Here is a 12502-nt window from a genome sequence, read left to right as displayed (position 1 = left end):
GAGCCTGGTCGCTTTCGAGAACGTCATAGTGACGTGAGACCCCGATCCGGTTTCATAGCTTGATAAAGCTAATTCTATTAGGTAAGCATGTAGGTACGAAAGTTGAGAACACGCGACATCGCTTCACGCACTTGCTTGTTTTGCACGAAGTACGTAGTTGACATCATCGTTCGCTTCTAGTACGTATGTAGACAGCTCAGGCATGTAATATTCTGCAGTGTCACGACTCCATTTCAGCATTCAGTTTCGCCAACAGCACACGGCCGAATCTAGATCTGCAGCGCGGTAGTTTGAGAAATGAACTCATTGTACGCGGTTAGTGTATATATGTAGCAGTCAGAGTCCATGCACTGAAACAAGTCGTACGTAGTACACGTGCAACTACGAGTCAACTCTACACTTCCTGAACATGGTAGGTCCACTGCACTGCTGTTTTCCCATGCCTACATGTTTCCAGTTCACCGTGAGGAGAGCCAATATCGTACTAAAGTGCTGCTTGCTGAGTCGAAAGTACCGTCACATAGACTGCGTTAGCAATACACGCAAATCTGATCCTGACGTGGAGAGGTCAACAAGCTCTAGGCCACTGTTTTCATGAACCATTGAGTGAAACTGGGCCGGCAGTTCTCACACCATTTCCCCCACAGACTATAGATGTCAGAGTAGACGCGCAAGAGTGGTGAATAGTTCTACGTCGGTTTCAATTCGCGCAAACCTGCAGATGAGTTTAGTAGAAAGAAACGTTGCTGGAGAGTGTAGGTTCAGCGGACCAGTCCCATGTAGGCCATTCCTACGCTCATTATTCACCAGCACTTTGTCCATCAACAGCTTCACTGGATTTTGTGTTCACGCGCTCTCCGCGGAGGGCTACCTCTCTGCTTCGTGTATCAGCGCAATTACAGTAACGAGCTCTTTAGGAAATAGAATTAGCTTTATCAAGCTATGAAACCGGATCGGGGGTCCTACGTCACTATGACGTTCTCGAAAGCGACCAGGCTCTTCTCGCGCTGGAGCAATTCCGGTAAAAGCTCCTCCTCCTCGTGTGATTCACGTGCGGTTAGCTCAGCGACTGCGCGAAAGAGCCTGGTATGCGAGGCTATTAGTGCATGTTGATGTCTCTAGGGGGTTATCGATGGGTACACCCACGCGTATACAGATTGGCGTCTATTGAAATGTTTGTCAAGTGCTGTGCCACTTTCTGTACGAGAGAATGCAGAACACAACCTGAAATCATCAATAAGAGTAATCATTTGTGTGTTTGTCAGTTTGTCTGTTTGTTTGTCAATGTCTGGTTGTCTGTTTGTGTGTCATCTGCCTGCCTGTCTGTCTATCTGTTGTTTGTCTATCTGTTGTCTGTCTGTCTGTCTGTCTGTCTGTCAAAGGTATTTTATTCAATAGAACAAAGTACGTACAGATGGAGGCTAAATCCTCTACAACACAATGTCCTCATCAGTCCAATTAACTACACACGTGCTTGCTCCTTTACTAAAAAAAAAAGTAAAGGCCAAATGGCCTTGGAAAAACACAAATTAACTAGCATCATCTAAAAGTCTCTCCACTTTCCTGTAGATGACTCGAGCATTGGCTTTTTGTAGCTGAATGGACATGCGCTCCCTCCAATGTGTCTTGAATGAGGAGGCATTTGTTGTTCCATAGGCATCCGTTGATCTACTTGACAAATGCTGTAGGTACATTTCTGCTTGTTGTCCCCATCGACCAAAATGTTCCAACACTAGTGGGACTGCTGTCACTGTTTCCTTACCAAGAAGTCGTTCTCTGCTATATTTTTCCGTTTTCTTCTGCTCTCTCCTGGATGCTGCAGCACCTTCCGTAGATGCTGATGTCTGTCTGTCTGTCTGTCTGTCCAGTTTGTCATCTGCCTTTCTGTCTGTATATCTGTCTGTTTGTCTGTCTGTCTGTCAGTTGTCGGTCAGTCTCTCTATATCTGGTTATTTCTATTCTATGTATACTATCTACTGCTTATCATATCTACTACCTTAATTAATCATCTCTAATTGTATTACCAACCACATCACCATTTGCATGTCTTACCTCATACATTTCCATCCCAATCTCATTGCTCTTGCATTACTCTCTCCTTCTTGATTCTTGTGACGACCCAGTCTTTCCCACTCACGCCTCTTCCTTCAGAATCAACACAGTAAGCTCATCACGTGACCTCCATATCTCAACATCAATTTGCGTACATTTTTACAGAAATTAGCAGGAATAGGTGGCAACACAAAATTCATAAAATCAGACACAACACTGCAGACGAATGTTTGTTTGCCTGTTGGTTCGGTGAGGTGCAATTGATGGGCTCGTTGGTCGTGTTTGTTTGTAGCCGTTTGTGTGATGTGCAGGTTTTAGTTTGACGGCATCGGCAGGTTTGATAAGGTCGCTGTCTGGAAGCAAAACGAACATTAGTGACAGGTAGATATCAATGAAAAGATGGCCAAATAAGAATATGTAAATTTATTATTTAATTATTAATATTAATTATTTATTGTAGCTGATGTATACATAACTTTAACTGTTTGTGTGTGTGTATTGTGTGTGTCTTAAGCTTAATTAATTAATTAATTATAATTTTATTAATATTTATTTTTTTTTATTTAATTATTAATATTTTAGTTGTAGCACGTGATTTTGTTTACAAAATTTTTATTCTTATTGTTTGAGTGTCTTGGATGTGCAGATTTTTTCTTGGTGGCATGCAGTCTAGATCTGTTCGTGGATTTCAAATGTACGGAGTTGGACCTCACAATGAAAGTTAGTTTGAACAGACAAGCAAGTAGACAGACAGACAGACAGACAGACAGACAGACAGACAGACACAGCTCACCTCGTTGTTTTCTTCTTGTCATACATTTTTCTTTCTCTACAGACTGTTTGACTGGAGGAGATGCATTCTGGGCAGCAGGTGCTGATGTCTTCACACCATTACCCTTCCAACCAGGGAAGGTAGATTTGGTGAATTATTCAGAACGCATTTCTTTATCACCGGCGGCAACTGTGATGCACTAGCATTTGGTATGCGAGATTGTTTACTAGTGAGTCTGTTATCTATACTCTGTCATTGTGTATGTCCTGTATGTATGTATGTATGTATGTATGTATGTATGTATTTATGTATGTATGTATGTATGTATGTATGTATGTATGTTGTACCAACTTTTAAATAATAACAAAAAAAATTTATGTATGTATGTATGTATGTATGTATGTATGTATGTACGTATGTATGTATGTATGTATGTATGTACGTATGTATGTGTGTATGTGTGTATGTATACACTTGCCTCTCTCTCCGGACTGTCAGTTCTGTCCAAGAAGAAGAAGAAGTGACATATAGACAGTGAATGCTGATAGCATTGTAGCATTGTAGCATCGTAGCATAGTCATTGCAGTATCGAACCTGAGCTTTAGGGGCTCTTGTACGTACGTACGTACAAAAAAATGTACGCATGTCCAGTATATATGTATGTGTGTGCTGTGTGTGTCATCTATGCATGCATGTATGTATATATGTATGTAGGTATGTTTGTCTAAAACATTATCCATTGTGCCATCATACCAACCCTTTTTCTTCATTTCTAGGTAGCCAATGGCGTAATTCACTTTCAACTTTTCTTTCAAATGCTCGTTGGTCATACGGAATGGGCGTGGCCTTAAAACTAGGTTTAGCGCGGGTTGAAATCAACTACTGCATTCCGCATCGAGCCATGTCATCAGATAGGCAAGACACTAAATCTGCAATCACCAAGTCATACATGATATGTTGACTTTATTATTTAGGTTACAATCTGGACTACAGATTGGTGTTGGACTGGACTACAGCTGTTAGAACGGTTTAATATTAATATGTTAACCCTTAATATTAACGTATCACGTGTAGATATGAATATAAATCTTCATCTCATATGTACATGCTGCAAAAGAGACAAGATACTAAGTCTAGTTAGCCCCATAGTCGAGTGAATATGCATTGTCAGACAACACAGGGCACTGAAACTATTCACATTGTGACAGTAATTGGCAGTTTCTTTCCAACATTAGGGGCGTAGCGTGACCTCTAGAAATGGGGGAATAAACTTCACGATGCTATGGGTCACGCCCACTTTTATGGACACATCCTCTTTGATTTGCTTCTAATTGACTGATACAGTAGAATCAGTGACATCCAGATAGGAACAAAGTCTATACAGCTATAGTCCTTACACGTATTTACAGTCCACAATTGTTATGACCACGCCTACAAATGATGGGGGCATAGCCCGGTCTAGCCCATGCCACACTACACCCCTGCCAACATTGTACCATTTTGTTTTGATAGACGTGCAATTGTATTTGAAATGATGGGGCAGGGGAGGTCATCTTCATAATACTTGAAGAGATCCTGCCAGTCACGTTTACTAAATTACTAAATAATTAATAAAATCATCCCACAAAAATTTAAAATTATTTTTAAAATTTAACTCATCCTACAACTTTATGCGCATGCCTAGTACAAGCAGTGCACACTCACTTGCAAAAAAGGTTTCAAGACAACATGGCAACATGCTACATAAGCCGTGGCTTAGTGGTTAGTGACAATGGCTACCACTCCATGCATGGTCTGGGAGTTCAAACCCCAGTGATGACGGTAAATTATGAAACTTGTCTGTCTTTCTTCTCATGTTTCTCCAGCTTTGTCCATGAGACTATGACCCGTTTCAGTCGTTGCGAAGTTTCTGTGGTCTGGCGAACGATCCGTTTATGATGACGTTCAGCACTTTCCTGGTGGTCATTGATATCCATTAGGCCTGCTGTGCCAAGTTCGCAGTCACAGTAATGCCTGTAATCTATATCGAATTGGCAAGTCATTGATCGCCGGTTGGGGGCACCCAGATGAAGTAAAGACCCCACTTGCCCATCATGGAGGGGCATAATGACACATAAAATAATAGAAATATAAAGTATATAAACATTTACGTACATTCTTTTACGTAAGTTCTCTTCTTGTACAATCTTGGGGCACAAAACCATTGCATGATCAGTATTGCGTCTCATTGAGAAACCACCCGTGGACATGCAAGAGACCTACAGATGGCTGAAGTCATCAAATCTTCCTGCTGCAACTGAGGGACTGGTTGTTGCTGCTCAAGACCAAGCTCTTCGGACTCGGTATTATGAGAGCAGCTTTCTGCATCGAGATGTCAGTCCCACTTGCCGCTTGTGCAGTGTAGGCGTGGAAACAGTTGACTACATTGTGGCAGGCTGTAGTGCCTTGGTACCGATGGACTACACTGATCGACACAATCAGGTGGCCTCCATTATCCACTGGGGCATTTGTCGTCATTTTGGGGTTCCAGTGGAGAGCAGATGGTACCGGCATCATCCTGATCGGCTTGTGGAGATGGACAACATCACTATGATGTGGGATACAGCCATCCCTACTGCTAGGAAGATCGGTGCCAATCGTCCTAACATCTGTTTCAGAAATAAGAAGACAAACACTTGTCTTCTCATTGATATCAGCTGTCCTGCTCAATGCAACATTGCCAGGAAACAGGCTGAGGAGTTGACGAGATACAGTGACTTGCAGGTGAAGATAAGCCTCATGTGGCAGTGTTGGACACTGGTTGTTTCAGTGGTGTTGGGAGCTTTGGGTACAGTGCACACAGGTATTGCACTGTGGCTGGACATTATTCCAGGTCATCACAACCCACAGCACATACAGAAAGCAGTGCTTCTTGGATCCAGTCGGATCCTACGTAAAGTCATGTTTTCTGTCTAAACAGCCATGATGGTCTAAGCACATCTGAGGCAGGGTTTGCCTCCGCTGATTACAAGAGACCTTACAAACCAGACTGATCTGGTTGAGCACGACACATAAAAAATAAAAATAAAATTCAAGTCTACACACCATACACATGACGATGCCTTTATGAATGTGACACTAAACAATTTCGTGATTATATTACTAAATGCCTATTATAGTGTTGATAAATATCCACCCGATATCCTACAGTCATGTGGGGATTCCAAGCTCCTCTTTGACTGTACCATCAATTCTACTTGGCAACAGTCCACATATCTCCAACAGCAGATCATCAATCTTCACATCACCAACTTGTTCAGTCTTCACTTGAATAATTGCAAATAATTTAGAAGCTGCAGTCGCTTTGTCATGACATAACGAAGTAATTTCGTGGTGACTGAAACCTAATTTATGTCCAAATAAATACCATTGAGATGAACCGTGCTTACTGACAGCTGCCACTACTGCACTGGGATGGACAACTGCAGTGGTCAACATTCTATTGGAGGCTAGAATGACCAGCAAGTCATCAAGACTTTCTACCATCAGATCATCACCAACTACTTGTTTTACAGCAGCACTTGCTCCTTTACTTGTTGCTTTGGCTTCCTGAATTTTCTCTTCAGCATAGACAGCAACTTGTTTCAGTTCTTTGTGTTCCTCTAAATGCTTTCTGCTCAGATATCCAGTCTCATATTCAGTGCCTGGACTGTATCTGTCTAACGTATCTCTCCAAAGAGACATGACAGTGTCGAGTAGGGAAACACATTCTAATTCTGTTGCCTTACCTCCACGACATACAAAGTCGACAGAACGAACAGGATCTACCATGGCAACCAAACATTCAACATAACAATGAATAGAATCACCTCGTGATACAATCAGTCCATTCCTCCACAGCCTTGCTTCTGTATCTAACGTCGTATGAACTCTAGATTGAAACATGCCAAATGCAGATGGACTGAAGATGGTCGTCTCACTGCTGCACACTTGACGACGACCGACATACACTTTCTTACTCTCGTCTCTCTTCCACATGACAGACAGATCCTTAGGAGGCAAGAGAGCTGGAAACATGTACGTGTCGTCTCTGCCTTCCACTTTGAAGCAGATATCAAGACATTCATTTATAGCGAGAACTTTATCTGTGTTGAGTTGAACTTGAATCTTCTTATCTCTTCGGAAATGATTGATTGCCTTTTCTGCTTCTTCTCTTGTTACTGTACCATCCTTCCTCTTTGACCTGACATGCCACTTAAAATCCTCAGAAGCAATGAGAGGACCGATGGCATAATGATGTAGAGATGCAGGATTGAGAGCTGCCACATCACCGGCAACAGCAATCTAAACACACATCACAACAATATTACACAAACATACACAAGTACAACAACTAAACATCTGCTCGTCGTCTCACCTCTCCTGAATCATCTAAAAAATCAACTACCTTCTCTACAACCTTCTTCTCTTGTCCTGGACATGCTTCCTGCTCGATCCTCTCCATGAGTGTTGCCTTCTCCATGAACAGATCTTCTTGTTTCTTACGAAGAGAAGGAAGCAACTTGGACACGACTGGCTGACAAAGACGAGGATACAGAGGAGCAGACTGAAACATAAATATCTATATCAGCAGGTAATTATAAGTCTATAAAACTAGTCTCATAATCACCTGCTGAAGACTCCTTTTCACATCACAAAGAACTTTCTTTAGTTGTTGTATTTCAGATGTCCAGCTCCTCCTGCAGTCGAGAACAAAACAAACTTCAATGATGTTGATCTTGCCTTTGAACAGCTCACGCATGTCGTCGACCACACGCTGCAAGACACCCTGACGCCCTGGACAGTAATCTATGTGACTGCCAGCTATCAACACTGTGGGTATAAACTCTGCATCCAAACTGGCTCTGAGAAATGAGAGCCAATACTGAAGCTCTTCTAGCAACTCCTCAACACTGCACAGTCGTCTCTCCTCTCCTCTCACTAGACTCACTAGCAAGATGAAGATTGAGTTGGAGGAAAAGAAAAGGCCGTGTGTTTTGTGGAACTGCCCTTGACCTGCATAGTCCCACACTGACAAGCGACCCACTCCTGGAATATCGACTGTCATCACGTTGATACCAATTGTGCGTTCCTCTTCACATTTTGGGTCATCTGGTTTCTTCTCATTTGCAAAGAAAGCCCATTCTAACCATCCTCGTTTGAGAGCCTCCATGAGTGTCGTCTTTCCTGCTCCTTCTTTACCAATGAAACACAATTTCATGATTTCTGGTCTCACTGTGCCTTCGGCATACAGAACAGCATACTTCTGTTCATCCTGACAATACAACCCATCCATTCTACACATACCACCATATCTCACTACATAAACGTCTCACCATTGCTTTCCTCAGTCGTCTTTTAACTTTGGCATTGCCAGCCAGTTCATATGCTGTCTTACCACGCTGACAACATAACACACACAAATAAGATAAGATGGCCTATACCAGAGGTTTGTGAAGACAGATTAGAAATGCTATCACCAATGTTCTCACCAGGATTTCGACTCAACAAGCAAAGCAAATTGAGTTATGACGTCATATATAAATAATGACGTTACTTCCGGTTTGGTAGTTTAACTCAAGTGTTAGCATCTTAGTCTATGTCTAATACACACCTCCTGTCATGCATAACCTACTACTATTTACTAGAACCAAACATCATCCCTACAATCTGCACCTCCTTACACAGTCTAACTAAAAAAATAAATTTTAGATAAAAACTCAAGGGTGTGTCAAAGCATGGGCATCTTCTGTAACAGCATTCCAACCGTCATACAACACAAGTGTACACATGCCAAGATTGCCAATTAGCCAATGATGATGAGCAAAGGACATTTCTGTGGTACTTAGTAACGAAGACGTTTGTTCATGGATCATGCCTGCTGTCTCCACTACCCAACCAGTAATAAATTAATGGTTACATTTCATGAATCAACCGACTATCTCACTACCCCAACATATGGCCCAGACTGGAGAGAACACTGGCTATCACAGATAATTGTACACATTTACTCAAGTGTACAAAGTGTACGCTAGGGGGGGAGGGTAAGAGTAGTTGTCCACTTTTGGGGCGGAGCATAAAATGTTGATGATTTCTTTTTGGTCCAGAAGTAGATGAGAAGTGATACTGAAATCAGGATATTGCATTTACACGTACGTGTGTTGTACTGTATCTACGTTTGTAACCAGACTTTTCAACTCTGGTTTGTAACTATCCGTCGCAAGTGTATGACGTGTAGAGCACGCTAAGCATTCATCGCACGTGTTTACTAGAGTGTACATGGTGTGGGAGGTGTACTCTGTGGTACATACTAACAGACCTGTCTAAGAGACCTTGCGCTGTTCATAAAACGCCGCCAAACAGATAGCAACAGTTTGTGAACGCTTTTGTCTTTGCCAGCCCATCTTTGTCTCATGAGGAAGCTGTGCAGAAAGTGCAACGATAATGGAAGACTGCTGGACAGAACGACGAAATGTGCATATCAATCTTCGAAAGGGTTTCTAATTATTTAGTTATTGTAATACCATGGTTCTACATTCACATGACCAACATTTTATGTACGCTTGGGAGAGGGGGAGGGGTATGCAGAAAAGAGGACGCTTTGTACGCTTGAGTAAACGTAGACAATTATGGATGACCTCTAAACCAATTATTGTTTGCTGCCTATGCCACTGCTGTTGCACTTTCTATTGATTTAATAACATGTCATCATAATATTTAATATCAATACATTTATTATTACCATACATCACATCAACACATACAACAGTTCAACTGCAACACATGCAAACACTCACCTCATTCTTCAGTTCAGCATTTGCTTTTGATTTTAATAGAATTTCAACGATTTCATCATGATCCCCCCATGCTGCCAACATTAGAGCAGTGAAACCCTGTAATGACAATAATTGTGTTTTATTGTTTGTCTATACTGTAATATCCGTCCTATCACAAATCTCATCACATCATTTAAATCTCATTCTCTTCATTCATTCATTCACTATCAACACTTACCCATTTATCAGTTCTGTTCACATCTGCCCCTCTAGACAACGAAAGCTCAACTAATGACTTAGAGCCATTCATACAAGCTCTTATCAGTACAGTAGTTCCCTACATTAGAGTGAATTGTTATGAACAACAATAAAACGAGTCACTCAATCAATAACATACAAGACTATCACACGCATTCACTTCAGCTCCAACATCCAAAAGACGTTCAACCTCATAACGTGACTGTCTCTTCGCTGCGTGCAGTAGTCGGCGATTCAATGCTGTGATGTCTCTCTCACTCATTCTAACATAACAGTAACACATGAACGTGTAACCACACAAGACTACCCGACAACACTCTACCAACATGTCGCTGCCCCTCCCTACTCACTTTCCAACTTTATTCTCACCTTCAAACGTAAAACTCTCTTTACAATTCCTTTTCTCTACAAATTTCCAGCGATTTCTACCTTGCACTCCACGACGTTGCCAACCAAGTGCTGCTACTCACTCATACATGTATGACCTACTCACCATCACGTGTCTACTTTTTGCGCACGCTATGTGTAAACAGCAAGTAGATATTAACAAAATGTTTACAACGAGATAACAACGTCCATTCATCTGCAGACGCGACGATCAATGAGACGTGAGTTTGTGCTCACCCAAACCTTATTATACATAATTCCATAATTAATTAATTAAAATAAATGTAATATTATCAAAACATATATTTTTAATTTTATTATAACATTTTTACATTTCCTCTCAAATTGCTCAATACATTCTAAATGATTTTTATTAATATCAACAACCTTCAGGCTGGAATGTGTGTGTGTGTGTGTGTGTGTGTGTGTGTGTGTGTGTGTGTGTGTATGTGTGTGTGTGTGTGTGTGTGTGTGTGTGTGTGTGTGTGTGTGTGTGTGTGTTCATATATAATTATTTTAATATCAATATTGTCCTCCAGCATCGACCACCAAGTACAGCCTATATCATCTACTAATACTATATCATACAATATTATTGATCGTCACCCTTCTTTCTCTTCAACGATTGAACAAGCTCTTCTTTACGTTTTGCCAGCATTTTGCTCAACAACAAAAGTTTGTTACTATCAGTGAGAGATGCTTGACTCAGCATTGTCTCCTTGCTTTCTTTCAATTTGTTGGTGTTTGGTAACAACGACGATGCTATAGGACAAGCATCCTAGAAGAAAATCATTTTATGTCACGTGACATGCATACACCACGTGAACACACACACACACACACACACACACACACACACACACACACACACACACACACACACACACACACACACACACACACACACACACACACACACACACACACACACACACATAACCACAAGTAAACACTAATAATTTATTACCAATTTTTTTATTATGCCAATAGTCTGGGACTCCAAGAACATCCAACTAATATATTAACATCAATAATAATTGTAGTTGAGACATACTTACATGCAGTGGCTCAACAATCCCCTTTACTGGAAAGTCTACACGTGCATGTGTTTGATTCTGAACGCACAAGTCTTGCGACTGCCTCCATCTGAATGTCATGTGATCGACTGAATAGCCCGTATAAACAGTCGCTGGATGTTGAACAACAGCAGCAGGAAAAGCATCAGATGTTGGTGCATTGAGAGCTTCAGATGTAAAAGTGTTTAACTGACGTTGTGCATCATCATCATCTTGTAATGATGAAGATGATACTGCGTGAAGTACTGAACCATCCTATAAGTTGATATTAAACAACACAACAAATTTAATATAAATCATTAATATTAACAATACGAAAATTAATATTAAACATAACAATCAATTAATATTAAACATTAACAATAAATTTATATTAAACAATTTATCAAAATAATATAAATAATACATTGATATTAAACAATACAAAACATTAATATTAATCATAATAAATTAATGCTAAACTATAACAACACTAATACTTACTAATTTAATTAAAATTATAATTACAAAATTACGTATATTCACTAATTGATTCACACAGAATGAGAGATAGATGAAGGAAAAATCAGACAAGCAGACAGACGAGCAAACACATTACATCGTGTTGCATCGTCTCATTTCTGTCCTCATGCTTGCCACGTTTTCCTATTCTGCTCTCACTTACGAACTCGAATCTAGTGAATTGACGTTCACAATTCACAATCGGCTGCATGTGTGTTATACCAAGCAAACGAGGCAAACAAGGAGACATACTTTGAGTGTGAACGAGGACCGTGATTCCACACTCGTCCAAATGAAGGCAACCTGAAACAACAAGAAACTGATTTTTGTGCTACGTTCTATAAACTAAGAATGATAGACAAATAAAGAAACAAATAAATAAATAAACAAATGGACAAATAAACAAATAAATAAATAACAAATATACAAACAAATAAACAAATAAATAAATAACAAATATACAAACAAATAAACAAACAAATAAACAAATAAACAAATAAACAAACAAACAAATATATATAAATAAATAAACAAGCAAACAGACATATAAACAAACAAACAAACAAACAAACACATCAATAAAAATCCACTAACCATCCATCATTATCATACTGATCACGTTTCATGTGTTTAATCTGCTGCATGAATTCAGCGTCGACCCG

General features: G+C 40.3%; 1 protein-coding gene and 1 long non-coding RNA gene across 2 annotated transcripts in view; both read right to left on the bottom strand.

Moving 5' to 3' along the window:
* Positions 1-5972: 5972 nt before the first annotated feature.
* On the bottom strand, positions 5973-11934 carry LOC134177655 (uncharacterized). The gene is made up of 11 exons (XM_062644431.1): positions 11923-11934; positions 11322-11594; positions 10870-11041; positions 10227-10338; positions 10016-10139; positions 9857-9955; positions 9640-9735; positions 8179-8244; positions 7473-8117; positions 7221-7409; positions 5973-7147 (listed from the first exon to the last, which is right to left on the bottom strand). The coding sequence occupies exons 1-11, from the start codon at positions 11932-11934 to the stop codon at positions 6014-6016; spliced, it is 2922 nt and encodes a 973-aa protein (XP_062500415.1). The 3' UTR covers positions 5973-6013.
* A 5-nt stretch (positions 11935-11939) lies between these two features.
* The window catches only part of LOC134176709 (uncharacterized), a 1875-nt gene continuing 1312 nt past the window's right edge, over positions 11940-12502 (bottom strand). Inside the window, exons 2-3 of the long non-coding RNA XR_009969342.1 lie at positions 12093-12143; positions 11940-12013 (exon numbers count right to left, since the gene is read on the bottom strand). This is a non-coding gene — a long non-coding RNA (uncharacterized LOC134176709). The remainder of the gene's footprint in view (positions 12014-12092; positions 12144-12502) is intronic.

Source organism: Corticium candelabrum, chromosome 3 (genome assembly GCF_963422355.1).
Source record: "Corticium candelabrum chromosome 3, ooCorCand1.1, whole genome shotgun sequence".
NCBI classification, from domain to species: domain Eukaryota; kingdom Metazoa; phylum Porifera; class Homoscleromorpha; order Homosclerophorida; family Plakinidae; genus Corticium; species Corticium candelabrum.
This window is presented reverse-complemented; position numbering and strand designations above follow the sequence as displayed.

What these genes read in the sequence shown, in the direction of transcription:
- LOC134177655 (XM_062644431.1), bottom strand. An exon ending in TGAACAGAACTGATAAATGG is followed by an intron (nt 9,736 to 9,856) that starts GTAAGTGTTGAT and finishes TTGTCATTACAG; the next exon opens with GGTTTCACTGCTCTAATGTT. An exon ending in GACGACTGAGGAAAGCAATG is followed by an intron (nt 8,118 to 8,178) that starts GTGAGACGTTTA and finishes TTGTATTGTCAG; the next exon opens with GATGAACAGAAGTATGCTGT.